This window comes from Folsomia candida, unplaced genomic scaffold (genome assembly GCF_002217175.1).
Source record: "Folsomia candida strain VU population unplaced genomic scaffold, ASM221717v1 Fcan01_Sc002, whole genome shotgun sequence".
Taxonomy (NCBI): domain Eukaryota; kingdom Metazoa; phylum Arthropoda; class Collembola; order Entomobryomorpha; family Isotomidae; genus Folsomia; species Folsomia candida.
Genome location: NW_019091194.1, coordinates 3,696,754 through 3,723,774, shown reverse-complemented (window position 1 = coordinate 3,723,774; position 27,021 = coordinate 3,696,754). Strand labels below are relative to the sequence as shown.

The 27,021-nt window shown below is 39.8% G+C and overlaps 9 protein-coding genes across 11 annotated transcripts; 7 read left to right on the top strand and 2 right to left on the bottom strand.

Annotated features, from left to right (window-relative positions):
- Positions 1–1,212: 1,212 nt before the first annotated feature.
- Positions 1,213–3,531, top strand: LOC110843628. Its single transcript, XM_022089611.2, has 3 exons — positions 1,213–2,409; positions 2,469–2,645; positions 3,177–3,531. The coding sequence occupies exons 1-3, from the start codon at positions 2,358–2,360 to the stop codon at positions 3,449–3,451; spliced, it is 504 nt and encodes a 167-aa protein (XP_021945303.1). The 5' UTR covers positions 1,213–2,357; the 3' UTR covers positions 3,452–3,531.
- Positions 3,532–3,886: 355 nt separating this feature from the next.
- LOC110844404 (GATA zinc finger domain-containing protein 14) lies at positions 3,887–5,757 on the top strand. The gene is made up of 5 exons (XM_022090596.2): positions 3,887–4,578; positions 4,826–4,859; positions 4,944–5,004; positions 5,078–5,380; positions 5,477–5,757. The coding sequence occupies exons 1-5, from the start codon at positions 3,938–3,940 to the stop codon at positions 5,671–5,673; spliced, it is 1,236 nt and encodes a 411-aa protein (XP_021946288.1). The 5' UTR covers positions 3,887–3,937; the 3' UTR covers positions 5,674–5,757.
- Positions 5,758–5,779: 22 nt separating this feature from the next.
- LOC110842939 (heat shock protein beta-1) lies at positions 5,780–7,193 on the top strand. 2 transcript variants are annotated; one of them, XM_022088815.2, is made up of 7 exons: positions 5,780–5,919; positions 5,995–6,099; positions 6,240–6,267; positions 6,350–6,417; positions 6,496–6,537; positions 6,616–6,731; positions 6,809–7,193. In XM_022088815.2, the coding sequence occupies exons 2-7, from the start codon at positions 6,026–6,028 to the stop codon at positions 7,048–7,050; spliced, it is 570 nt and encodes a 189-aa protein (XP_021944507.1). In that variant the 5' UTR covers positions 5,780–5,919; positions 5,995–6,025; the 3' UTR covers positions 7,051–7,193. The 2 variants fall into 2 exon arrangements, with proteins under 2 accessions (XP_021944507.1, XP_021944508.1); XM_022088816.2 differs by lacking the exon at positions 6,496–6,537 and having other exon boundaries at positions 5,782–5,919.
- A 130-nt stretch (positions 7,194–7,323) lies between these two features.
- LOC110845098 lies at positions 7,324–11,804 on the top strand. Its single transcript, XM_035848359.1, has 5 exons — positions 7,324–7,973; positions 8,387–9,577; positions 9,905–10,113; positions 10,197–10,563; positions 11,001–11,804. The coding sequence occupies exons 1-5, from the start codon at positions 7,686–7,688 to the stop codon at positions 11,643–11,645; spliced, it is 2,700 nt and encodes an 899-aa protein (XP_035704252.1). The 5' UTR covers positions 7,324–7,685; the 3' UTR covers positions 11,646–11,804.
- Positions 11,805–11,966: 162 nt separating this feature from the next.
- Positions 11,967–12,960, top strand: LOC110842748 (small histidine-alanine-rich protein). The gene is made up of 4 exons (XM_022088551.1): positions 11,967–12,241; positions 12,300–12,526; positions 12,600–12,780; positions 12,837–12,960. Exons 1-4 carry the CDS (start codon positions 11,967–11,969, stop codon positions 12,958–12,960), a joined length of 807 nt encoding a protein of 268 aa, XP_021944243.1.
- Positions 12,961–14,427: 1,467 nt separating this feature from the next.
- On the top strand, positions 14,428–21,096 carry LOC110845182 (S-adenosylmethionine synthase). Of its 2 annotated transcripts, none has more exons than XM_022091548.2 (10): positions 14,428–14,477; positions 17,562–17,741; positions 17,968–18,137; positions 18,239–18,316; positions 18,603–18,725; positions 19,650–19,762; positions 19,870–20,013; positions 20,129–20,347; positions 20,478–20,797; positions 20,873–21,096. In XM_022091548.2, exons 1-10 carry the CDS (start codon positions 14,443–14,445, stop codon positions 20,988–20,990), a joined length of 1,500 nt encoding a protein of 499 aa, XP_021947240.2. In that variant the 5' UTR covers positions 14,428–14,442; the 3' UTR covers positions 20,991–21,096. The 2 variants fall into 2 exon arrangements, with proteins under 2 accessions (XP_021947240.2, XP_021947239.2); XM_022091547.2 differs by lacking the exon at positions 19,650–19,762 and adding an exon at positions 19,434–19,546.
- On the bottom strand, positions 21,097–22,791 carry LOC110845185 (voltage-dependent anion-selective channel). The gene is made up of 5 exons (XM_022091552.2): positions 22,640–22,791; positions 22,255–22,574; positions 21,727–21,957; positions 21,398–21,609; positions 21,097–21,328 (listed from the first exon to the last, which is right to left on the bottom strand). Exons 2-5 carry the CDS (start codon positions 22,572–22,574, stop codon positions 21,237–21,239), a joined length of 855 nt encoding a protein of 284 aa, XP_021947244.1. The 5' UTR covers positions 22,640–22,791; the 3' UTR covers positions 21,097–21,236.
- Positions 22,792–22,926: 135 nt separating this feature from the next.
- LOC110845183 (stress-activated protein kinase JNK) lies at positions 22,927–25,078 on the top strand. The gene is made up of 7 exons (XM_022091549.2): positions 22,927–23,077; positions 23,137–23,309; positions 23,382–23,511; positions 23,590–23,922; positions 24,101–24,389; positions 24,449–24,573; positions 24,642–25,078. Exons 2-7 carry the CDS (start codon positions 23,137–23,139, stop codon positions 24,831–24,833), a joined length of 1,242 nt encoding a protein of 413 aa, XP_021947241.1. The 5' UTR covers positions 22,927–23,077; the 3' UTR covers positions 24,834–25,078.
- On the bottom strand, positions 24,844–26,612 carry LOC110845184 (protein spaetzle 4). The gene is made up of 7 exons (XM_035848557.1): positions 26,550–26,612; positions 26,318–26,418; positions 26,055–26,234; positions 25,635–25,997; positions 25,407–25,568; positions 25,246–25,343; positions 24,844–25,181 (listed from the first exon to the last, which is right to left on the bottom strand). The coding sequence occupies exons 3-7, from the start codon at positions 26,201–26,203 to the stop codon at positions 24,994–24,996; spliced, it is 960 nt and encodes a 319-aa protein (XP_035704450.1). The 5' UTR covers positions 26,204–26,234; positions 26,318–26,418; positions 26,550–26,612; the 3' UTR covers positions 24,844–24,993.
- Positions 26,613–27,021: the final 409 nt, after the last annotated feature.

The window sequence follows — 27,021 nt, the reverse complement described above, 5'->3', positions numbered from 1 at the left end:
GACGAAAACCATGACGACAGCGAGGAGGAGGTCTTGCATAAAGTCGGCAAAATGAGGAGCGTCAGTGGGGGAGGGGCTGGTGGTGGGGGTGGATTGGGTGGGGGGAGTGGGGTGAGTTTTATTATTTTATTTCCGTGGTTACTTGATTTTGTGAAAATTTCCATGGTTACTAAATTTTTTTAAAAATAATTTCTATGACTACTAAATTTTTGACTATTAATAAATTCCATGGTTACTAAATTAATTTTCCATGGTTACATAGTTTTCTAAAATGATTTCCATGGATACTATTTTTATATATATTTCCATGACTACTAATTTAAATAAATGTTACTCTCGTCACCATTGTTTTTTTATGAAAATGTTTCCATAGATATTTTTATAAAATATTTTCCGTGGTTACTAATTTAAAAAAATTTTCCATGGTGACTGAATTTAAAAAAATAAAATTTCCATAGTTACTAAATTTAAAAAAATCCATTGCTACAAAATTACCATAACAACTAAATATTTAATAATTTCCATGGTTACTAATTTAATTTAATTCTATTATTACAGCCCCCCAGCAGCAACCTCCACCACCACCATTCTCATCACCACCCCCACTCATCCTCCCACCACTCCTCCTCCTCTCACCACTCCCTCTCCCGCCCCACCTCCCCCCCTCTACCCCCCACCTCCCCCTCACAACTCTCCCCCCAAACCTCCCCCTCATCCTCCCCCCCACCCTCATCCCCCCTCACCTGCCCCTATTGCCCTGATAATTCCCCCACATCCTCCTCCCCCCCAAACTCCATCCCCCCCAATTTCCCCACAACCTCCCTCTTAACTCATCACATTTTAACTCACCACCCGAACCACACCCTCACGGACTCTGGAACTACTACCACTGGGGTAACCCCCCCGGGAATTTTGTGTAAATTTTGTTCGAAACCATTTCCAGAAGTCTCTTCGCTAATTCAACATTTGCCGATTCACACGGGGGACAGGCCCTTCAAATGCGAGTTCTGCGGGAAGGCCTTCAAATTAAGGCACCACATGAAGGACCACGCAAGGGTCCACACGGGGGAGAGGCCCTTTAGGTGTGGGTTGTGTGGGAAGACTTTTTCTAGGAGTACTATTTTAAAGGCGCATGAGAAGACTCATTTTCCCAAGGGGCAGGGGGAGTAGCGGGGGGGTTAACTAATTAAATGGGGGGATTAAGGGTACTTGGGGGCATTTTCGGGGGACGGGGGGTACTTGGGGTCGGTAGAGTCTCTCGCCACACACTTTTTTCTACTCTGAAAAAAAGGTGCGTCAGACTCGGGCTAGTCGAAGTAAAAAAAAAAAACCTCGTCGTTGTCATGGTAACTATTATATAAAAAAAAATTTACAGCGGGACTGTGTCTGAGATTTAAAAAAGTGTGTGATAATTTTTTTTTTCGTTTTTCGCTGTATATTATTAAAAATGCAATAAGAATCTCAATTTAAAAATGCGGAATTGCTATGGTTACGCGCATTGTTGTTGTTGTCATGGAAATTTAAGAGAAAAAAAAATGTTTTTTTTTGTGATATATAAATGACCGAGAGAGATAATAATTGAGGAGAAGGGGTGTAACTGCCATTTGTCGTGTTGCTATGGAAACTAGGGGAGAAGAGGAGGAGGAGAATGAGGGAAAAGAATGTGATAATGTATGACCTGCTTATATAATTAATTAAAAAAAGGATTATTATTATTATGGATTTTGGGTGTGTTTTTTTATTTCCATGGATATGGTAGCTATAGATATTTGCATTTTATTTCCGTGGAAACGTGGAATAATCCATGGTATCCATAGAAAAGCATATTCAAATTATTTATAGAAAAAAGCGTATATATTTCCATGGAAACATAAAAAATTCTATAATTTCCATGGAAACACAAAGAAATCTCAAAAAATATCTATTTCCATGGATATGATCTCTATATTTGCATTTAACATTTCCCTGGAAACATAAAAAACCATGGTATCCATAGAAAACCACACAAAACCCAATCATAAAAATTCAAATCCCCATGGAAACTCCAAAAAAATCCATGGAAACCAAAAAATATAATCCCCATAGAAACCACCACCAACCACACCACCTTGACCCACAAACACGCACCTACTACCCAAAAATGCGTCCTCCACCACTCCACACCATCCACACACCCTAAAAATCAATAAATCCGACGCATCCCGAGCACCCAGCCCACCAAAAAATATATTCCACCAAAAATATCTGCAGTATATAATTCCACCTCCGTCGTCTCGTCTCTCTCTCCACTCTTTTTTCGGAGCCTTTATTAATTTCCATAGCAACCAACACTGCCAGTTAATTATAATTTTTAAAAAATGCAATATAATGTAATAATCGCTTCCATAGTTTTAATCGGCGTTTCCCGTGGTGAGTATTTTTTTTATTGAAATATTTTCCATGGAAACTAATAAAAATTTGTATTGTAGTCCGCACAGAATCGTCAACGTCTTCGAACGAGACGATAAAATGCTACGTGTGCAACTCTGTCCACGACCCGCGCTGTGGGGACCCTTTTGACCCCAAGACTATTGAATTAGTCGACTGCCAACAGTTCATTCCTCAGGGGAAAAATGCCACCGTCTGTCGGAAGAATGTTCAGAAAGGTATAGGTGTTTCTATGGGAATATTTAAATAAATAATTTTCCATGGAGATGTTTAAATTAATAATATTGTTTCCTCGGGAATATTAAAATAATTTTCCATGGGAACATTTAAAAATAATAATTCCATTTCCATGGGAACAGTTAAAATAAATAAATTCCCACAGAAACACTAAAATAGTTTATTTTTTTGGGTTTCTATGGGAATGTTAAACAAATATTTTATAATCCAAAATTCTATAGGTTGTTTCTATAGGAATGTTAGAGTATTTTTATTTCCATGGAGATATTAAAATAAATTAATAATTTTCCATGGAAATATTTAAAAAATGATAATTTTCTATAGAAATGTTAAACAAATGATTTTATTTCCATGGAATTATTAAAGAAACTAATTTTATTTCCATGGAAATGTTAAAACAAATACTACTTTTCCATGGAGATATTAGATTTTTATTTTTATTTCTATGGATATGGTGATGAATTTATTTTCTTGACATGGAAACCATAAAATCCTAAATTAAAACTCCACAGTCTCCCTTGGCTCCGTGACTGACCTGCGGATCGTCCGCTCGTGCGGTTTCGAACCGGAAAATAACCTCTCCCCCGAGGACCTCGAAGACGCCAAGGGAAAAAGCTCCAATCCCTCGAAAAAACAGGAGGACAGGTGTTACAATAGGGCGGGAACGTTCGAGGTTATGGTGACTTATTGTACTTGCCATGGTCACCAGTGTAACGGCGTTGCTAAGGTTTATCTAGATTTTTTTAGTGTAGCAGTTTCCATGGCGATTGTTTCTTTTTTTGCGTAAAAATTGTGTTTTAATTATTGTAAAAATGATGTAATATTTGGAAGAAAATTAGTGTGAGAATAAAGAGAATTTGAAGGGAACTTTTCCATGGTTATCCAAATTTTATCATTATTTAGCGTATATTGAATTCCACCCTATATTTACAAATATTTATATGGCAACAAGACGGACAGACAGACACACAGACGGTTACATAAGCCCCGACACAAATTTCCATGGTGATTTATATTTTTTTATTTAAACCTTTCAAAAAACAAAAAAAATGATGTAACAATCGGAAGAAAATTAAATTCATAAAGAGGTTTCTAGGTTATTACTCTAAATTTTTTTTCATAGTGGTTGACATGGAAACGAGTTTTACTTTTTAGAAAAACGAGTTTTTTTACACACTAATTCAAAGAGTTGTCATGGGGATTTAGTCGAGTTTCTATAGTGACGCGAGGAGTGAAGTGAGTTTAAGGAGAGAGTTTTAATAGTGGAAATAATATGAAGGTTTTTATTTTATTATTATCCTTGGTGGGTGTGGTTTTGGGGGGGGCGGCGGATTCTCGGGGGCTGTTTGATAACCAAGGTGTTTTCGGAGCGATTAAATCATTTTTTACCACTCCGCAAGTTTCCAAAGACAATGGGGGGACCACAGGGGGGCTGCCCCCTAAATACCTTAATTTAAACAGGGTCCCCAAACCCCCGAAATACCCTTTATACGATTTGGACACCATTTCCCTGGCAACGCCGCCCCCAGCGCCCGTGATGCACCCAATGTCGTCGTTGCCTAGTGACCAGTTTAATGATAATTCGGCGAGGTCAGAAATCGTGACGACGAATAATCGTTTCCATGACAACAATAGACCCAATAGGAGGAGGGGGCAGGAGACGGCGCACCCACCTCCACCGAGGAATATCCAAAGGAGGAAGCAGTACAGGAGACCCATGAAGAATCAGAAAAATAACCATGGTAACCATGGAAATAATCATAATCATCAAAAACCCCCCACGAAACAGACCCCCCCAAAAAAAGACGAGTATTTCTCACATCCCATGGCGACGAATTTGGAGCCGGTGAAAACGTCCCCAGCGTTGGGGCGTCCTTTGGGGTTCGATGAGTACATGCAGAGGCCCAGTAATTCGTGAGTTAATACAGTGGTGTTTCTATGGGAATTATCTATATAATTATTTCCATGGCAATTTATAAATTGGTAATTTTTAATTGGTAATTAATTCGTGAGTAGAGTGGTGTTTCTATGGAGATATTTATGTTTATATGGGATATTTATTTTTCTATGGGAATTATTTGCATGGAAATTTATAAATTATAATTCCATGGTAACTGATTAATTAATTGGTAATTTTTTAATTGGTATTTATCAATTATAGTTTCGTCAATGATCCATGGAACTTTGACCCATTTGTAATTTGCATATGTTTTATCAATTAATTTATTCGTAATTATTTATTAAATTTATTTAATTAAATTAAAAATTAAATTCCCCAGGCCAACCAAATGAACGCCGGCCTGCACACCTCCGGCCTGAAATACAATTACGATCCCCTGGGTAATTAACACAATAGTTTCCATGGCAAATTTAAATAAAAATAAAATATTTAATTACGAAAAATCCCCCACAGGAACCAACAACGACAACAACATTGACATGAGCCACTTGAACCCCGAAAAACTAAGTTTCCTTGGCGACAGTTTCATCAAAGATGGAAATTTAAATAAAAATTACGTCAATGTTTACGATGGAAATAATTTTAATAATAACCAGAATAGTAACCATGGAAATAATTTCAATAATAATAACCATGGAAATAATTACAATACCCATGGAAACGGCCAACAACAAAATTTCCATGACTCCTCCCCCTCGCAATCCATCCAATACCCTCAGAAATTACTGCCCAATCAGAAAATTGAATTCACAATTGGTGAGATTTAATTTTGAAATTTTAAAATAAATTTCCATGGAAATAAAAATTTCTTAAATTTCCATGGAAACCACTTCTATTTTTTTAATTCTATAGAAACCTCCCCCGATGGAATCAACATAGAATCCGTCCAGCCAATGTCCACCCCCCACCTCACGGACCAATACTCCCCCCACTCTGCCCCCCTCGGCCCCTCGGGTTACACCCCCCAACAGCAAAATTACCAACACGACTCCAACACGCCCATCGACATTTTACCACCAATAAATTCACCATCCTCCAGTTTTTATTAATTTATTTCCATAGCAACTCTTAATTTATCCTATATTTATGTTTCTATAACGACAGTAATAAAAAAATATATCCATGGCAACTCACCCACGCAGCCCATTTTTTATATGGACTTGAGCTCTCTCTCTAAAAGAGCTCTCTCTTTTTAACACAACCCAACTTTTAGTCATCATACTCAAAGTCTAGAAGATTCGCTGCAGTTGCCTTGACAACCAGATGAAATTTTAATTCTCTTTTTTAATTAATTGGTAGGGATTTTTTTAGTTTTCAAAGTTTCCATGGTGATTTTAAGGGGGGAATTTCATAAATTTTCTATTTTGTAGGAGGAGTTAAGAGAAAAAGGGCGTGGTCACCATGGATAAGCGGATCCCCGTTAAATTGTCAGATTCTTCAGTGCTGGACACGGAGTTTTCGTCCATTCGGGAGAGGTGAGGATGAGAGTGGACTTCGGGTGGCCCGTGAAAGTGGTGGATTTAATTACTTCGGGTGGCCCGAGCGAGATTACTTTGTATTAAATTTTCAAGTGAATTAACGTTTTAAAAATTTCCGAACGTTTCTAAAATTCCAGGTTCGATGCGGAGATGCGGAGAATGGAGGTGAGAATGGGTGTGCCTGTTAAAAATCAATTGTTTCCATGGAAATTAAAAAATAAATATAAAATAAATATAAATTTCCTAGGACGAAATGTCCAACTTCCGAACGCAACTGATCCAACGCCAAGAAAATTTCTTTTCCAACAAGTCCAGGTAACTTTTATAAAAAAAAGTAACCATGGCAACGATTCTCTTTACTAAAAAATTGCTAATAAACTAATAAAAAAAAAGCTTATTCGACTCATCGTCCTCATCGCGAATGGATTCCATGAGGTTTCTATTACATATAACAACTAATTTTACGTTACCATGGAGATTTACATTTCTAATATAAATTATAAAATTCCATAGCAACCAACTAACCCAGCAACAACAGCAAGGAAACGTGTTGGAAGGCCTGTCCTCACCTTTAATTCAAGAAGACGGAGGGGATAAAACTTTGAAACTCAGATTCGACGTCAGCCAGTGTTAGTGGGATTATTTATCTATTTTATTTTTTTGGTAACCACGGCAACAAAAATCATAATTTTTTAATTATTTTTAGACGCCCCCGAGGAAATTGTCCTAAAAACGATAGACAACAAGCTCCTGGTCCACGCCAAACACGAAGAAAAATCCGAAACGAAATCCGTTTATCGGGAATACAATCGGGAATTTTTGCTTCCTTCCGGCGTGAATCCGGAACTGATCCGGAGCAGTTTGTCCAAAGATGGGGTGCTGACCGTGGAGGCCCCGCTGCCTCAGGCGCTGCAGGGCGGAGGGGCGCAACAGGCGATTAAGTTTTGAGCGTTGTCATGGATGTTGTTGTCATGGAAATGTGTGCGTGGGTGTTGTCATGGAAACGGTTGCTAATAATATTTAATTAATCCGTCCTCTCTTGTTTATTAAAATGTGTAATAATTAATTAATAAAAAAATTACTAACAAATATATTTCCATGGAGATTTTGGCATTTTATTTATTGCCATGGAAATTGTGAATTTATTCCCATGGAAACTTTGAAAAAAAAACGGTAACCATGGAAACGCATAAAATCACCCCCCCCTTCAAACACACCTCACCTTGACCCACAACTTTTACTTTACTTTATAACACTAAAATTTTCAGACTTACTTTTAAATCCGGTTTTTCTATGACGACGCCGTTGCCGACGCTCCTTGCCAAGTGATCCACACAGCATCCTATCCTGCACACTTTGCCACTATCCCAATTCTTAAGCAACCATGGTGATAACTCGTTTTTCTATGGCAGAATTCTGGGCCACCGACCCAGATCAGACCCACCTCGAAATGCACATCATTTTTGGTCACAATCGTCACATTTTGCATACAGATTTCGATCGGGAATCATCTCCCGTGGGGAATTCTTTAGTGTTTCCATAGTGATTTCCATAGTGATTAATCGCGTTTCCATATAGCGACCATGGAAACCAAATTAATTTTCTATTTAGTAACCATGGCAACCGTGGCGTCGGGCTTGACAAATTCGGAAGAACAAAGACTCATCCTAAATTCGGACACTAAAATAATCGACGAGAAACTGAGGGAGCTTCCGGGAGGGATTTTAGTACCCCCGGAAATCAGTGAGTTGCCCGTGCCACGTGATCCGGGGGAGAGGTTGGAGTTTGACAAGTGGGGGGCTGGGGGTCCGAAATTTGTGAGGAAAGAGAAGCAGTCCGTGGAGGAGAGGTTAAGGGGGGCGGTTGTTAAGGTAGGTGTTGTTTCTATGGGGATTTTTAAGGGGGGGGGTCAGAGTCAGGGCTGATGGGGGCAGAGTGGCGTGTGTCTGTTTGTCATGATCATTGAAATTTTCCACACACACCCTGACTCGGGCTTGGTATTTTTTGGGGGCTTATGGGACCGTTGTGTCATGTGTCCGTTCCCATGATCGTTAATACCTTTTCGATCTGAAATTGTTCCCAGTCCCCTGACTCGGGCTTAAGAAATGTACACAATAAATTAAAACAGTAAGTCAAGGGACTTATGCGACCATGATGTCATTTGTCCGTCTGTCCGTCTGATCTAATGAAATTCCTCCCCCCCCCACCCTGACTCGGGCCCAAACGCGTAAATTTTAAAAAAAACCAACCATTTAAACTAAAAAAAATCTTATCTAACCAACAGTCCATCCGGCGCCTGCAAACCTACACCTCGCACAATAAACCCTCCTCATCCCCCTCCTCCTCATTCTCGCGCACCTCCGCCTACCCGCGCTACCACACCCCCTCCTCCTCCCCCCCACAGACCACCCCCCCTCCCGCGCCCCAATCTACTCAATCATCCCTCCTAGAAATCGGCCTGAAGCGCATCGAAATATTATCCAGCCGCGCGGGTTTCAACCTTTCGGCGCTCCCGCGCCGCACCCAGCTCCAAATCGTCACGAAATTAACCTCTAAACTCCCCACAAAACTCCAATCCGTCGTGAAATCCTCGCTAAAATCAAACTCCCCCAAAATCTACGAACTCCTCCCGGAACCCGCTCGAGACCCGCTTATCGAAGATAACCCTTCCGTCTTATCAATGTTTTTGAACTCTGACGAGAAACACGAACTAGAAGAAGAATTTTCGAACAGTGACTATGGCAACAAAAAGGTTAATAATCTAGTTTCCATAGCAACCGATGGGCATTTACCCCAGGAGGATGGTGGTTATGAGGAGTTTAAGGTCCCGGAGGAGTCCAGTTTTAGCACGAATTATGAGAGGAGGGTTAAATTTGAGGAGGAATTGCCCAAAGCGGAGGAGCTAAAATCTGACCCCACAATGGTGGGGGGCGTGGCTGAGGATGATATTGAATCCTCCCCCCAGGAATCCACCCGCCACGAAAAAACCATAAAAATCACCCGTGGCGACGCTAAGAAACCCATTCGTGTCTCGATTATTTCAAGGGATTCCGTTGTTACCACGACGACCACTCCTCCTCCCACGACAACCACACCCACAACGACCACACCCCCTCCAATCCTCACAAAATACATAAACGTTCGAGACTTTCAAAATAAGACGAATCTCATGTTCCAATTGGACCAGGAAAGTAACAAGAAAAATGAGGAATTCTCTGATTCAGATGATTATTCGGATTTGAGTTCCTCAGAAATTGAAGCCATGGTAACGGAATTGGAGAAGTTTGAGGGGAACGATAATTCACTGGAGTTTAGCGAGAATCCTCATGAGCTCGAGTTTCCTGATCATCCGGAGCATCCCAAAAATGAAGAGTTGAAAGGGGAGGAGTTGGAGTTGAAGAGGTTGAGGGAGGAGATCGAGGGGAGGAGGAAAATGCAGCAACAGCAGGGAGGGAATAATAGGAGGAGGAATAAGGTGAGGACTCACCTAAGGGTGATTTTTTTTTATTTATTTAAGAATTTTGGCCTCACCTAAGGGTGATTTTTTAAGCGACTCACCTAAGATTTTTATTTTTTTGAACTCACCTATAATTAATTTTTTTAGTAACTTACTTAAGAATTTTTGACTCACCTAAGGCCAATTTTCTCCAAAAATCGCAATAGAATTTCTACTCACCTAAGATTAATTTTTTTTACTACCTCACCTAAGTCCAAATTTTTAATAATTAACTCACCTAACACGAATTTTTTTCCAAAAATCACCATAGAAATTCATTAAAAATAATTTCCTACAATTTTACAGCCCCCCCACTTCCCCTCCCACCTCATCCGCCGACCACCCCCACCCCCACTTCCCCGAAGACCCCGCCCCCCACCCCACAACTTCCCACCACCCCCGCCACGCCCCCTAAAAATCAACGACGTCAAAGTCCAAGAGGCCCCCAAGGAATTCGACAAGGAGTGCGATTACTTTTCTGATCAAGTCTGCCTCCTAGTTCAAGATTATCCAATGTAAGTAAATTTTAATAGTTGCCATGGCAACCGTAAATTCAGAGTAACCATGGCAACCTTATTAATAAAAAATAATCCTTAAGTGAGGCCATCTCGGACGCCGTGGAGTCCAATCCTTCCCTCACCCAAACTTTAATCGTGAGGGAAGACCCCCCATCGGAAAACCACACCCCTTCCCAATCTTTATCTTCCGAAGGCGGCTTCCTCTGCCCCTCGAAAGTCGCCTATGGAAAGATAAAAAAGGCCAAATCCTCCACGACCGGAAAGTGGAAATTTATTGTTAATTACGGCGACAAGACTCAGACGCTGAGGTTGGAAAAGTGTTTGACGCCGGGGGATAAGTGCTCTTATATTTTGCCGCATTATCGGACGGCCTGTACTCAGGTGTTTAATTATCATCGGCTTGTGGCGTGGGATTTCGAGGGGGGGTTGCATCTTGATACTTTTAAGGTGAGTTGCCATGGGTTTAATAAATATTTCCATGGAAACGTGGATTTTGTATAAAGTGTTTCCATGGAAATGTAATTTTTTTTTGTGTAAAAATGTGGTTTCCATGATGAGGATTTATTTTTTTCCATGGAAACACGGATTTAAGGAATAATTCCATGGAAACAGTGTTTTAAATAAAAATTTGTTTCCATGGAAATGGTGATTTTTTTGGGAGAGAATTTCTGTGGTAACACGGGAATCCATGGAAACATGCAAAAAAATCTGGTTTCCATGTAAACTTGGATTTTTTTTTATTAATTTGAGTTTGGATTTTATTTTTCACTCCATGGAAACACGAATTTTAAAAAATCCATGGAAACTATTATACCCTAAATTTCCATGGAAACAATTTTAAAATCCCCATAGAAACAATTAACAAAAATTAACTAAATCCACAGGTCCCCATAACCTGCACCTGCCACGTCCAGGGGTACTACTCCCCCTTCACCACCCCACCACCCCCACCGCAGTCCCCCCTCCAACCCCACCGCCGCCGGATCTCCCTCCCACACCCCCCACTCCCCCGGAATCTCCATAGAAACCCCGCCCCCTCTCGTAACCCCTCCCCCAGCACAACCTCAGATTCTGAAGACCTCACGGACCTCTTGAAACAATACGCCACGCTCCGGGACAAGATCGCCAAGCGCAAATCCGTTTCCATGGCAACCACAAATTCCAACTCGCGAATGTTAAATTTAATAGAAAACGTGTTGCTAAGGAAAAAGCGAAAAAATTCAACTTCGCAAAAACCAAGTTTACAAAAAATTCTCAAGAAAATCCAATCGAAAAATAAGAAAATTACAAAGTCCGAGTTAATCACGGTTGCTAAGAAACGGCTGAAAAATTTAAAGTCACGTGATTTGAAAATTAGGAGGAGCGGGAGGAATTTGAAAAATGCCAAAAATAATAAAAATTCCACAAAAAAATCCCAAAAATTATTAAAAATTTTGAAATCCTTAAAAAAATCCGCCAAAAAAAGTAATAACGCCAAAAAATCAAAAGTTAATTACAATTACCACCCAATTATGGATTATATTAAGTAATTTTTAATTTTTTTTAGTAATTTATTGTTGTCATGACAACTTAATGTAAATGGGTTTTATCCATTTTATTTATTTATTTTGGTGTTGGTAATATTTTTTTCTATGGAAATAAATCATGTGTGAAATTAACTTTCTCAATAAAAAAAATTGTCATAGCAACTGAAATCTTTTTTCAGCATTTCCTTCCTCATCAAAAAATATTTAAAACAAATTCGCGATTGATTAGTTCAATAGAGCATGGCAACTGTAACCATGGCAACCATTTAAGAAAGTTTTAGTATAAATAAAGCTGATCTTCATTGATTAACTTTAGTTTAAAAGATGGCTCGGAAATTGTTCTGCGCGTTGCTATGGTTTTATTTTATAATTTTATTAAAAAGGGGGGTTGTTTCCAAGGAAATTGGAAATAATAAAAAAGAATTAATCGGTAGTCATGACAACCTTAAGAATTTCACCGTCGTTGTGAATGACTTGGAAACGGCGGCAGGACATCATGGGGGCTGGGGTGGGTGGGGTCACGGTGGGTGGGGAGGGTGGGGTGGGGGCCATAACAACCATGGCCATCACCATGGCAACAAGGGGCATCACAATTCTGGGTAATTTATTTTTTTAATTTGTTTCCATGGCGATTTAAAAAAATTATCATATTTTTAGCCACCACAAAGGTTCCCATGGGGACCACGCCTCGAAATACGGGGGTCACCACGGGGGCGGGCATCACCATGGCAACAAGCACCATGGGCATCATGGTTGGGGGGGCAAGAAATACGGGCACAACAACCACCACAAAAAAGGGCATCACACGTCCGGTTACCATAACAAATACCATAAAGATGAGTACAAGAAAAATCACAAGTTTTACGATTCTCATCATAAAGATGGTGAGTTTCCATGGAGATATTTTTATAAATTTATTATTTCCATGACAACATAATAACAAATTAATTACCATAGGACACCACTCGAAGCACGGAAAATACGGGCATCACCATGGCGACCACCACGGGAAGAAATATTACGGAGGTCACCATAACAACAACAAATACGGAAAGCACCACAACAACCATGGTCACCATAAAAAGGGTTGGCATGATGATAATCATAAAGGATGGAAGGGTTGGCATGGCAACCATGGGTGAGTTTTTTTTATTTTGGTAATTATTATGTTTAAATTTTGAGTATGTAATTTAGTAACCATGGACACAATCATCATCATAATCACCATGGGGGACATGGCGGGGGTGGTGGGGGAGGAGGAAATGGTGGGGGCGGCGGTCACCACGGTGGGTGGGGCGGGTGGGGTCACCATGGATAATAAATGTGTCATAATTTAATTGCATATGTGAAAAAAATAAAAAAAATACGAGTTTGCATGGAAATCGATTGGGTATTTTTAGCTTAATTTTAAAATTCTGCTGCTGCCAAGGAAATTGCATGTCTGATAATTATTTTAGCATTTTGCATGTCTGATGGATATGTTCGATTTTCCTTAATTAAAAGCTTTATTATCCTAGCTACCTCTCTCACACCAGAAAATTTACGGTCCATGGTTTTGACTTACTCTCGGGTAAAACCTTTAAAAAATCCCTTTAAACTGCTAAAAATCCACCTTAAACATCCACTAAAAAGTTCTCTAAATTCCACTAATCAGACATCAAATATTCAAAAATATCAGATATTCCATCAAAATTTCTCAAAATTTCTGCATCGTTATCAACACCAAATTTACGGTCCATGGTTTAAATTCATCGTCTTACGAGAGGGTAAAAATTTACGGTCCATGGTTTTGACTTACAACAGCGTAAAACCGGAGACGTGTGCTTTAATTATAGTCCAATTCTTATTCTCAACAAAGTGACATGATACAACCAAATTCCCAACAAAGGTGATGCGAAGTTGCTCATAATGTCAAATTACAAATCACGTTTTGCAAGAATACATATTCATGTAGGTTAGGTATGTACGTAGGGGTAGGCGTTATTCAGACGGTGTTAGGTTGCACATTCCAGACATGGTGAGGTCAGAATCCCAACAGAGAATGATCCACCCCCAGCTTAACAATTTTCGAATGCAGTTATAAAGATACATAAATATTCAACAGTTTTTAACCGCCCAATTAAACACCACGAAATTCTATAACCCCATTTTGCATGTCTCTCTCTCTCTCTATAAAAGACGATCAATTTTCCTCAATTATAAAACACATTAGAAAAGTTGTTTAAAACAAGTGAATTCTAAAAAAAAAATTCACGCATTTTAAATTCCTCTAAAAATTCCATTAATTAAGCTAAATTTCTGCCCTATCTCTCTCCTTTGCAATCACCCAGAAAAACTTGATAAAATTGCATCGCTATCATTGATAACAATTCCTCTTTGATAATCGTTTATCACTTTCACCTTCACACAAACCATCAATCAAATTACGCACAAAATCTGCATGCACATTAGAAAGTCATAACATTTGCATATTAGAAATTCTTTTACATAAAATGCGTTAGCAATTAATTTACAATCAAAAAATCTCGAACAATCTCGAGCGCATCATCACCTTCACACACTCATCAAAAGCACCTTCATTGCTGACGCAACTCCAAACACACACATCCACCTGGATAAATCGCCATAAAACTTAACTCACTTCGCTCAACCACCGGAGAATTGCGCATTAAATCGCACAAAAATCGCTTTTCTATCTCAATAATTCCACCTTTAACCTTGCCTCACATTTGTTAATACTTCAAACATCACCTCATTCCAGCGCGTTCCCATGGAGATTGAGTCGTTTTAATGGGAAAAAATGGGCAGCGGCAGGGATGGGGGAATTATTTTTTTGTAAATTTTTTTTTGTAGTATTGTTTTTTCTTGAAAAAATGGGTAGTTTGATTAAGCGGCGGCGACGGCAGGGGCGGGGGAATTACTTTTCACATTTCGGTGGTTATTTGAGATTTTATTTTAATAGATGTTATGACGGGTGATTTTTTTTAATGCGTCAAATTGGGGATTTCTGGGGCCAAAAATCACGTAACCATTGGGTTAATATTAGAGGTGGGGAAGAGTCAATTTGAATGTGCTTTGGTCGAAAGGTTTGAATTAGTAAAGAAATTTTGCATAAATCAGCTTATTAATGTGTTCTGCTTTGTTGTAGCCCCGGGAAACGTGTTCACAATCGCTATTACAATAGGGAGTTTGCATGAATGTTTCCGTGGACCCTGAACGTGACGTAGAACCGTAGATTTTGAAACTACGTCGACGTTGCGTTGTGACAGTTTGCAAATTGACGTCCGTGTCGTAAACCGTAACGTAAAAATGCATCTTTTTTATACGTTGCACGGTTACGGAATTATAGTTTGCAATTCCACAAATAAATAAATACGTAATTATGTTTTCTATTCTTCCAATTTTTACTTTACAATTTTTAGTTGTGAATTATTTTAGAATTATCAACAAAAGTTTTTGTTTAAATTTCAAAACCCTTCCCAGCATTAACTTGACGGAGATAAGCAACCTGGGGGCGGTTGCACCAGACACTTTGCACCCCACACTTTTCATTTTTAAGCTTTTTTTAAAGATTGTATTTCACCAAATCCGAGTTGCATTTAGAAAATTAGTTAACTAATTAATTTCAATAATTTCAGTCCTTCTTCCACATCTTTCTAATTACTAATTAATCCCAATTATAAAATCGTTAACCAAAGTCCTTGGATTAGTTTATCTTAATTAATATTAATAAATTCATCTGCAAAATGCACCGATTTTACTCTACGTTTTGTCCGTTTCGGATGCAAATATTGCAAATTTCATACTAGTTAAATTTTTGATCGATTGATACTTTGTTAGAAATCTGTAAGAATAGGTGCGTTAGGAGACCCCCATTGTTAGTCAATCTAACACTGAGGAGGTGTGAGGTGGTTATCGCCAATTTATCCAGGGGTTTTCCAAAATGCGAATGTTTACGCCAGTTACAGAATTTGAAAAAATCAGAATTTTTCAAAACGCTGCCACTTTTCGAATTTGAACAAACATAATTTTTGATAAGAAGTACTATAAAAATTCATTTTATAAAATTTTAAATATTTTCATGCTATTTCTAAGTTTTTTTTAAAACGCAAAACCGTTAATTTTTTGAAAATTAACGGTTTTTTAAATGGGTTTTTTATAATTTCAGACTAATTCTGAGCACAAACTGTGTATAATTTTTGAAATCGGGTTAAAATTCGAAAGTGACAGCGTTTTGACAAATTCTTATGTTCGCCAATTTTTTTAAATTCCGCTACGGGCGAAAACATGCGCATTCTAAAAAAACGCATAAATATGGGTCGGCATATTTCTGAGCGTGACAATTTAAAATTACTCCTGTCAAAATCGGAAATAAACACGTAACACCTCCTCATTGTAAGTAAATTCAAGCAATAAATAACTAATTATGCAAATAGTGAGGAGATAAAGTCAAATTATTATTCTTAATTGTGATAGTATTGCTCCTAACATATTAAAACATTCGAAAGAAAGCTGTTAAAATATTTGTTTAAGGTTAAGGAATTATTTTGTATATGTATTTACGCTATTATTTGAACCAATTTTGTAGAAATGGTTGAGTCCGTAGAACGTCCGTGAAAATTAGTTTTTCACGTTGATTTTTAAACGTAGCGACAGAGAAAACATCGTAAATACGTGAAAAATTACGGATGTCTTACTACGGGTCACGTTGCGTGTTTTTATGCAAACTGTCGCCCTCCGCAACGTGAAGACGTGAAAAATTTCCGTGAAAAGCTACGGAATCACGTTGCTACGTCACGGAAATTATTTACGGAAGTATACATGCAAACTCCCTAATATTGGAGATTAATCAACGTGACATGATCAAGTAACATTCAACATAAGGGTCACCTTCAAGTAGCTATACAGCTGTCACCTATTATTGACTGATAACGGGGTTAACATTTTATCCTCGGGTGTCAAATAGGAACTTTTAAAATCTTGGCTGAGAGAAGAGCAAGCTCCCGGTGTCGTGGAGAATTGATCTTCCGTGCCTGGAAAGCAAGTAAGAGTAAATGTGCGTTTATGCTTCACGTCATCGTCACGTCCTCCTCCAAATCCGATTTTTTGATTGGTTGAAATTTTTAATTGTCGTAGTGATAATTTCATTCATTTTTGTAAAACCGACCACCTTAATACGACTACAATTCTGTTATTTGATGGCTGTTTTCAAATGGGAGTTTAGAGGTGAAGACATCTCCGACAGACAGCTATCCAAAGACAAGTGTGAACGTGGTAACACTAACAATAGCAAATCTCCTCCCTTCTGTCCACTAGCATACTCCTCTTTGGTTTCTGGCTCCGTATTTTATTCAGCATTCTCATTCAGCGCTTTCAGCCCTTCCCTCCTGTCCACCAGTTTTCTCATTATCTTTGATTTCTTGAGCCTCCTCACAGGTCCTTGGCCACCTTCGGATGCTGGTTCTAATAAAAATGAATAAAGCACGTTCAGTAACATTTTATTGCTTGTCTCACTTAATTTATGTAGTTGCAACTGGCCTTTCACAGGTCTGAACAATTCCCAGCTGGTTTTTTTATTCAGCCCGGGAGATCAAAAATAAAATAAACTTGAAGAGATTTCCAGAAACAATTATTAACGTTTCCAGTCTTTATTCGCGCGTCGCTTAAAAACGTTTTGGATTTAGAAAAGTGCTATATAAACTCTAAAAGATCTAAGATCGTTAAACGTGTTTTTTAATAAACGTCTTTTCTCACCTTTCATTTTTACAACATTATGATCAGAGAAGAACATTATAACGTCCAAGAAAACGTTTGTACTAATCACCAAAAAAAAAATAATTCCCCCATCTCTGCCTCTGCTCCACTCACTGACTACACACACACGCTGAATTAACTACTCATATATAACCCACTCCCCAGCACACAAACTGAGTCAGTAAGTCGCCCCACCACCCGTTCGCACACGAAGTCCTCGTCCGCTCCTCGTTTGAGTTGGAAATATCGTGCAGCCAGCCAGCAGCTCTTCCTCGCTCTCTTTTTTTTACTCCACTTTTTTAAACTAATTCTAGACCACGGGGATTTTGTATTAAATAAAAAAAGGTGAGTTTTTTTTATAAATTATTTTCCGTTGCCATGGGAAGTTTTAAGGGGGAAATTGTATTTATTGTAAAAGTGGTATAAAGTCTTATAAAAAATGTGCTATTTTTAAAGAGTAAACAATGTTACATCATTTTATTTTTTAAATTGGGGCAGGCGTATTTACCACGTTGTTTTAATTTTTAGTCGCTATGGTTACTATAAAATTATTAATTTAACATAATTCCAGACCCTCACACGCACACAAAAAAATGCCCGCAACCCAGCAAACGAATGGTCACGGGGACGCCTCCCCGGTCACCACGAACGGTCACTCCGCCACTGCAGCTGCGGAAATTAACTTGGGTGATGGGGAAACGTTTCTATTTACGAGCGAGTCCGTGGGGGAGGGGCACCCGGGTGAGTTTATTGTTTTTTTTATTGCCATGGAAATAATTTATTTAAAAAAAAATAATTAAATCGCTATGCCAACTTAAAAATAAACTAAATTAAATTCACAGACAAAATGTGCGACCAAATCTCTGACGCCATTTTGGACGCTCACCTCCGCCAGGACCCGGACGCGAAGGTCGCCTGTGGTAAATTTTCTCATTCAATTCTTTAACCTCTCACCTCCCTTTTTCTCTGCTCTCAAATTGTGCAACTCTATATTTGCTCAATAATTGTGCAACTCGCTCTTTGCACAACTGGTGTTTCTCGCTGATAAGAATTCATCGTCGTCATGGAAACGCACCGCCGCGTATTTAATTTTCCATAGAAACGGCAGTAAAAATAATAAATTCCATAGAAACACCTAACCTAAAATAAATCACATAATTCCATAGAAACACTCATATAACAAATAAATAAAATGCAATTCCATAGAAACGGTGACAAAGACGGGGATGGTGCTGATCTGCGGAGAAATCACGTCCAACGCGATTGTGGATTACCAGCGGGTCGTCAGGGAAACGGTGAAGCACATTGGTTACGATGACTCCTCAAAAGGTGAGATTTTTTGGAGCTATTATTAATTTGTGTTATGTGTGTGTGGAATGGTTGCTATGGGGATTTATTTATTGCTATGTGTGTCGTTACTATGGAAATTAATTGAGGAAGTGGAGATAGAGGCTTGCTAAATTATACGGAAGTGTTTATTAAATTGCGGGAATTGTTATTGCTAAGCAACGAATTAGGTTACTAAGAAGCATGGCAAAAATAGAATGGTTACTACGGGGATAAATATTTATTACAAATCACCATGGAAACTACGAAGAAAATAGGCTTCGCAAAATATAATGCGGGATTTATATATCTGTTAAATAAGCGGGAAAAAATTATTTATTACCATGGAAATAATAGGCTTCGCAAAATGTTATTAAAATATATAATGCGGGAAATAAATTGCTACGCAACAGCAGCTATAAAAAATCATAAAAAGTAACCATGGAAATAAAAAGAATAAAAAAATATACGAGCTTGCTATGGAAACAAATATAAATTAAAAAAGGGAAATAAAAATTGCTAAGCAACAGAAAAGCATGGCAACAGCTAAAGAATATTTAAGCGATAAGCTAAAACAAAACAAAGAAATTGCTAAATGTTAGCATGGCAACATCTGAAAAAAATATTTAAGCGATAAGCTAGAAAAAATTCACCATGGAAACATTTAAAAAAAATAAAAATCACCATAGAAATAAAAATAAAAAATACTAGGCTTCGACTACAAAACCTGCAATTTACTGATCGCCGTTGAGGAACAGTCCCCTGATATCGCGGCCGGAGTTCACGTTTCGCGCGACGCGGACGACGTTGGCGCAGGGGATCAAGTAGGGTTTTTTTAATCATTTTTTTAAGTTATAAATTTCCATGGCAACCACGACGACTTCCAATAAAAAAATCCGCATAGCAACGCATAAAAAAAATAAACAGGGTTCGACTATAAAACATGCAATATCCTGATTGCTCTGGAGCAACAATCCTCGGACATCGCGGCCGGAGTCCACGTCGACAGAGATCCCGACAATGTGGGGGCGGGGGATCAAGTAAAATTACTTTTAAGATTTATATTGTTGCCATGGAAATGTGTTTTTAGTATTTTTATAATTGGTTGTCATGGAAACTAATTAAATAATCTATTGTGATTACCAAGGGAATAATGTTTGGCTACGCGACGGACGAGACGGCCGAGTGCATGCCGCTCACCGTCGTCCTCGCCCATCAGCTCAACGCGAAATTGAGCGAGTTGAGGAGAAATGGGGTTTTTTGGTGGGGGAGGCCCGATACCAAGACGCAGGTCAGTTGATTTAGAGCGCGTGGGCGCAAGCGCGGGTTATTTAAAATTACATCCTATTTTTAAAATTCCCTCCAAAATTTGATCCTAATTTTTAAATTTCCCTCCAAAATCTTAGGTAACCATCGAGTACCGCCTGGAGGACGGGGCCTGCATCCCGCTCCGCGTCCACTCGATCGTCGTGTCGACCCAGCACTCGGACAAAATCTCCCTCGAAGAATTACGCAAAGAAGTCGAGGAAAAAGTTATTCGCGCCGTGATTCCAGCCAAATATCTGAATGACGAGACCATTTTTCACATTAATCCATGCGGGAATTTCGTCATCGGGGGGCCCATGGTAATTTTGGAGCGATTTAATTACTAATTAATAATCACCAATTAAAAATAATCCCTAATTTCCATGCTTTAATCGATAATTTCCATGCGAATTAGTAATTACCAATTAAAAAATACTCTACAATCTCCAGGGCGACGCCGGTCTCACGGGCCGCAAGATAATCGTCGACACGTACGGCGGCTGGGGCGCTCACGGCGGAGGCGCTTTTAGCGGCAAAGACTTTACAAAAGTGGATCGCTCCGCGGCCTATGCAGCGCGCTGGGTCGCGAAATCTTTGGTCGCTGGGGGGGTGTGCCGAAGGTGTTTGGTGCAGGTCAGCTACGCCATTGGGGTCGCTGAACCCTTGTCAATCACCGTGTTTGACTACGGGACGAGTGGGGGCAAAACCCAGTCGGAACTACTGAAAATCGTCAAGGACAACTTTGACTTGAGGCCGGGGAAGATCGTCAAGTGAGTTTTTGAAATTCCCGCTAAAAATTCCCTCGCTAATTCAAAAAATAACCCCGCTAATTTCAAAAATTCCAGGGACCTCAACCTGCGGCACCCGATCTACCAGTCGACCTCCTCGTACGGCCACTTTGGTCGTTCCCTGTTCACCTGGGAACAGCCCAAACCGTTGGTCCTGACAACCAAAAAACTTTGATTTTTTCTAGGTTGCTATGGTTTTATTTTTTTCTGTGTTGGGTGCTTTTCTTTCATCATCATTCTATTATTGGAAATAAAAATGGGCGCAATTTATTATTCAACAATCACGTGACTTTTTTTTTTATTTACCATGACAACTAATTTATTTATATTGACTAAATTTTGAAGTAACTATAGTAACGAGGGAAAAATAAATGGAGAGAAAAAAAAACTACGCATAGGTTTCCATGGCAACTCAAAAAAATTACTGCTCGAGTTCCAGGGCGAGTCCTATTTTGTGTCCGCCGGCTTTAAAGTTTTTTCCGTCAATAAAGGTGGAGAGGGTGAGGGTTATTCCTAGAGTTTCCATGGCAACGATTAATTTTAGTTTCCATGGTGATAATTAAATATAATTTAAAAACTCACCCTGCCGCAATTTCTGTTCGAAACCGAGTCCGACCTGCGATTGGTTGTTGACTTTGGCGCGCACGGCGGTGCATGGGTCAAGTAAATAGCGCGCGCCAAGTCCGAAACGGGTCGTGGATTCGCCCCCCGCGGTCCAGGAAAGTTGGACGCCAGCCTCCAAGCGGTTGTTTACTCGTTGGTAGAGCGATCCAGCGAAGGTCTCGCCGTTGTCACTGTGGAGATTTTTTGTTAGTTGTCATGGTTACCGAATTTAATCTCCATGGTTACATAATTTATTTAATTAGTTGCCATGGTTACAAAAATTAAATCACCATGGTAACCCCACTCACATGTTGGTGTTGATCTGAAAATCCCCAGCGGAATACCCCGCAGCGAAATTATTCTTCTTCAAAACCCCCTCCACGGTATCGAAAGTCAGCTGATACCCCCCCAACCAGCCCTGGTAACCAAGGACAACGGCCCCGTTCACCAACAGCGACTTGGCATCCCCACCGGAAACATCAACGTCAATCGTCGCATTTGGGGATTTATAGGAGGACTTTAGCGTTCCGGATTTTTTACTGTGGAAACAGAGGGAATTTATTTATTTATAGTTGTCATGGAACAACTAAATTTGGTCGTGCTAAATTTTGTGTTAAATTTTTGTGCCAAAATTCATGCCAATTTTTTATGCCAATTGTGTGCTAATTTTTTAGCACGCCAATTTTCATGCCAATTTCTGTGCTAAATTTTTTGGCGTGCTAAATCCTGTACCAATTTGCTAAGACTTCGCTTAAATTGATTTTTTGAATAAAATAAAAATTTCTACCGTTTCTATGGAAATAATTTATATAAAACCACAAAAAACAGAGTCCTACCCACTATCCGGTGAAAAAACCCCCTCCACTGCCACCTTCCCCCCCTCCACCAACTTATCCTGGCAACTGATCTCCGTCACGAGCAAATTATCCGTGTTCCATTTCTCCGTCAAGGTAACGCCATAAGCCGGAAATTTATACTTGGTTTCCAAGTCACCAAAAACTTTCCCTTCGTCCAAGGAGTGTGTTCCACCCGTGGAAATGTCCACCCCTCCGACCGTGCTGGCTTTGCAATTTAGTTTAAAAAGACCGAAATGGTAGCCTTTTGAGAAGATGTCACGGGTGGATTTTCCCAAGTCGGAGTAACTGGGGGGGGCCATCTACAAGTTGGCATGGAGATTTATTATTATTGTTGGCATGGAAATTATTTAAAATTTTTGGTTACCTTGGAGATTTTTTTCTTTTAAATTTTTGAGAGTGAATTTCCGTGGAAACTGCGGCGTGAAGAAGAAGAAACTCGTGTAGCTCTCTCAAAGGCGTGACTGCAATAATGGAGATTTTGTATATATGGATTTTGTGGGGGGCGTGCGGGGATTACGGGGGGGATTTTAAAAAAATTATTTTATTTAAAAAAAATGCAATATTGCCATGGAAACGTGTGTTTAAAATAAATTCCAAAAATTTCAAACCGTACATAACCCCTGCCCACCCCCCCACCCTCCCTCACTCCCGCCACCACGCGGATTTCCATGGAAACCACGAAACTTTAAACCTTCCGCAGCTCTCAGCAGTGTTATAAATTTTGACAAGGAAATTTTTCTGTGCAAAATAATCGCCATAGAAACAATTTATATAAAACGGTAACCTTGGCAACTTGAGAAAGGTAAGTTTAATTCCATGGTAACCATGGCAACTAACCCTAAACTTGTCACTATTTTGCAGATGCCCATATCAAAAAACTCGACCTCGGCTGGTGGGTCCTCCTCCTCAGCGCCACCCCCACCGATCAACAATCCGAATTTCTACACGATGGAGGTGGGAGATACGAGGTTTACGATTTTAAGACGTTATCAAAATTTGAAACCAATTGGGTCAGGGGCCCAGGGGATCGTTTGGTAATTTTGTAAAACCATGGCAATTTTTTTTAAGTAACCATGGAAATAAATTCTAGATTTCTAAAATTATAGCTCCGCCTACGACACGCACACCGCCCAAAACGTGGCTATAAAAAAACTCTCACGCCCCTTTCAAAACGTGACGCATGCCAAGCGCGCATACCGCGAATTTAAATTGATGAAATTAGTTTGTCATAAAAATGTAAGCGTAACTATAATTATGTTGCCATGACAACTAAATAAATAATTTCCATGACAACCAAAATTCCCATGCCAACAGATAATCGGCCTGCTGAACGCCTTCACCCCCCAAAAAACCCTTGAAGAATTCTCCGACGTCTATCTCGTGATGGAGCTGATGGACGCGAACCTGGGTCAAGTGATCAACATGGATTTGGATCACGAGCGGATGAGTTATTTACTTTATCAAATGCTCTGCGGGATTAAACATTTGCACTCCGCGGGGATCATCCATCGAGATTTGAAACCGAGCAATATCGTTGTGAAATCGGATTGTACGCTGAAAATTTTGGATTTCGGACTGGCAAGGACCGCGGGGACGACTTTTATGATGACTCCTTATGTCGTGACGCGGTATTATCGGGCTCCCGAGGTTGGTGGATATTGTTTTGTGTGGAGAGTTTTGAGGGGTGGGCTTGTGTAGCTGGGTGGTTTGTGTCTGTCGTGTGTCCGAATTGTCCCAAATTTCTTTAAAATCACGGGCATCTTGAGTGGGGCCACGCCAAGTACCTCTGACCTTATCTAACCCCCGTGTAATCCATCCCCCACAGGTCATCCTCGGAATGGGCTATAAAGAAAACGTGGACATTTGGTCCGTGGGCTGTATAATGGGTGAAATGATCCGTGGCTCCGTATTATTCCCCGGGACGGACCACATTGATCAATGGAATAAAATCATAGAGCAGCTCGGAACGCCGCAAATCGATTTCATGCGCCGACTCCAACCAACTGTTCGAAACTATGTTGAAAACAGACCGAGACATTCTGGATACTCTTTCGAACGTTTATTCCCTGACGTTCTCTTTCCCAGCGATTCCAGCGAACATTCCAGATTGAAAGGTACTTCCTTATTTTATAGTAAAAGATGTGAAAAACTAATCTAAAATTCCCATAACTAGCATCACAAGCCCGTGATTTACTCTCGAGAATGCTGGTGATCGATCCCGAACGTAGGATTTCCGTGGATGAAGCGCTATTACATTCGTACATCAACGTTTGGTATGACGAGTCGGAAGTCAATGCGGTGAGTTTCCATGGTTACACCCGAGATTTTTATTTCCATGGAAACATAAAATAAAAAATAAATTACAGCCCTCCCCCGGTCCGTATGACCACAACGTAGACGAGCGAGAGCACACGGTCGATCAATGGAAGGATTTAATTTACTCTGAAGTTATCGAGTACGAACTCTCACATTCCGTCGCCAACACGCCCTCCGCCGCCGCCACCGCAGCCGCGGCAGCCAGCGCCAATAATTCCGTTACCACGACGACGAGCAATTAATTTTTTAAAATTTAATTTATAAAATTTTTTTTACTAGTCTTTTGAAGTCAATTTATAAAAAAATATATTATAAATAGATTTTTTTTTAAAATAGGAATAGGAACCAATTATGGCACACACATTTAATTTCCATGGCAACTTTTTTTTAAAAGTAACGAAATTATCTAGGATATAGATGATTTTCTTTGTAATAAAAATGCGGGTCTACACCACGCACGTCGGGCTCGTCGAAGTCGTAATCGAAATCGAAATTATGTTTCCTTGGTGATCGGGAATTTGAATTTATTTCCTCCGCTCGGGAGTAGTGGGTGGAGATCTCGAACTCGGTTAGGTAGCACTTGCAGACGCCTATTGGATTTTATTTTAGTTTTTTGGTTTCCATGGAAATAAATTTAAAAATTTAAGTACTCACAACAACTCGGGAACCGGAACCAGTCCGAGAAAATCCCGCGGCATTCGTTCGTCGGATCGAAAGCGAGGAGGCGGTGGAGTCGGTATTGCTGTTCGCACCTGTTTCCATGGTTACTCAATTTAATTTCCATGGTTACTAAAAAAATTTCTATAGTAACAAACCTGCAGCCCTCCCTGCAGTACATCTGTTTATGCTCCTGGTTACACTTCTCCCAGTGGACGTACTGTTCGAAAGGGTATAAATTCAAGAGCGCTAATATCTCCCCGCGCGTGTTGTTCGCCCAGTACGGCGCGACGACCTCCTCGCGGACAGGGCAGGCGTTTCTATGGTTTTTTTTATAAATTTATTTTTTGTTTCCATGGAAAATATATAAAAAATCCAAAACTCACACCGCCCTGAGCGTCGGCTTCTCCTCCATAAAAACCTTTTCCTTAATTTCCATGGAAACCTCAGCAGAGTTCCTCTTTTCAATGTCGTTGAAATAAACCTCCGTTGCCATGGTTACTTCTTCCTCCGCGGCGTTGGTTACCGTTTCCGTCGCGGGTTCTTCAGTGGTTCCTCCGGTCGTCATGGAAACGGATTTAGCAACCGTGCTGGTTTCTAGGGACCTCCCACCCTCGTCACCCACTTCATAATCCTCGATCCCATTAGAATCCGAAAATTCCATGCGCATGAGGTTTAATTGACGGACTTCCCCGTACATCCTTCTCATCAGTCCCGTGTTTTCAGACACGAACCTCCGCACTTGGGACCTGCGGAATTAACCTCTTGGTGACCATAATTTAATTTAATTTAAATAAATCCGTTACCATGGATACTTATCCCCCGGGACTCCGCACCACCCGGCACTCCCCTTGCTATCCAAGTCACAAGGCACCCCCCTCTTGACCTCCTCCTGCAACCTCAACCACCTCCCCGATCTCAATTTCTGCTTTATCGGTCGTGGACAGGTTAACATAAAGTCTTCTTCCGTATCCGTTTCCAAGGAACTAACAGTTATCACCATGACTACGAGTATTATGGTTGCTATGGAGAATTTTAATTTTAATTTTATATATATTTCCATGGTTACTCATTTGTGTGAAGATTGAGATGAAGATCAAGAGAGAGAAGAGAAGAATTAAAGTGGGTTTCGAAAAGTGGGTCGTCGTCGTCGTCGTCGCGCGGTGGTTGCTATAAGAAACGGAAATTATTACATTGCCATGGCGATTGGTGAAGTAGTGATAGAGAGAGAGAAACGAGAAAATCAAGTTAAATTGGTTTGCATAGAAGCGAAGAAGAAGAAGAGGTGGTTGCAGTGTTACCGTTATGATAGGGAAAAGGGTTGCGTTGTTGTCATGGGGATTTATTTTATTGTTGTTAAGAAGAGGTTATTTTTGGGTGTTGTCATTGAGAAAGTTGTTGGGGTGGTTAAGGTTTTTTTTTATCGGTTGTCATGGTTTTTTTAATGGGGGTGGGGGGAGGGGGGTTTGGGAATTATTAAGATTTTTCTTAAGATTTTTGAAGTTCCCATGGGCTCGCCTAAATAAATTCCCAAAAAAAAAGCCTACGCAACCATGCCAACGACCTAATTAATTCACACTCTTACAACAAAAAAACCAAGGTCAACCGCTGGACATTGCTCATTTAGCTTAAAGGAAAAAAAAATATTCTGCGCGTTGTCTGTTACATAAGTTGAGCGAATTGTTACTATGGAAAATGGCATATTAAAAGTTACTAAATACTCCACAGAGCATAGCCCATTCACAAACTGGCTTATCTAAATCTCTTATCCGA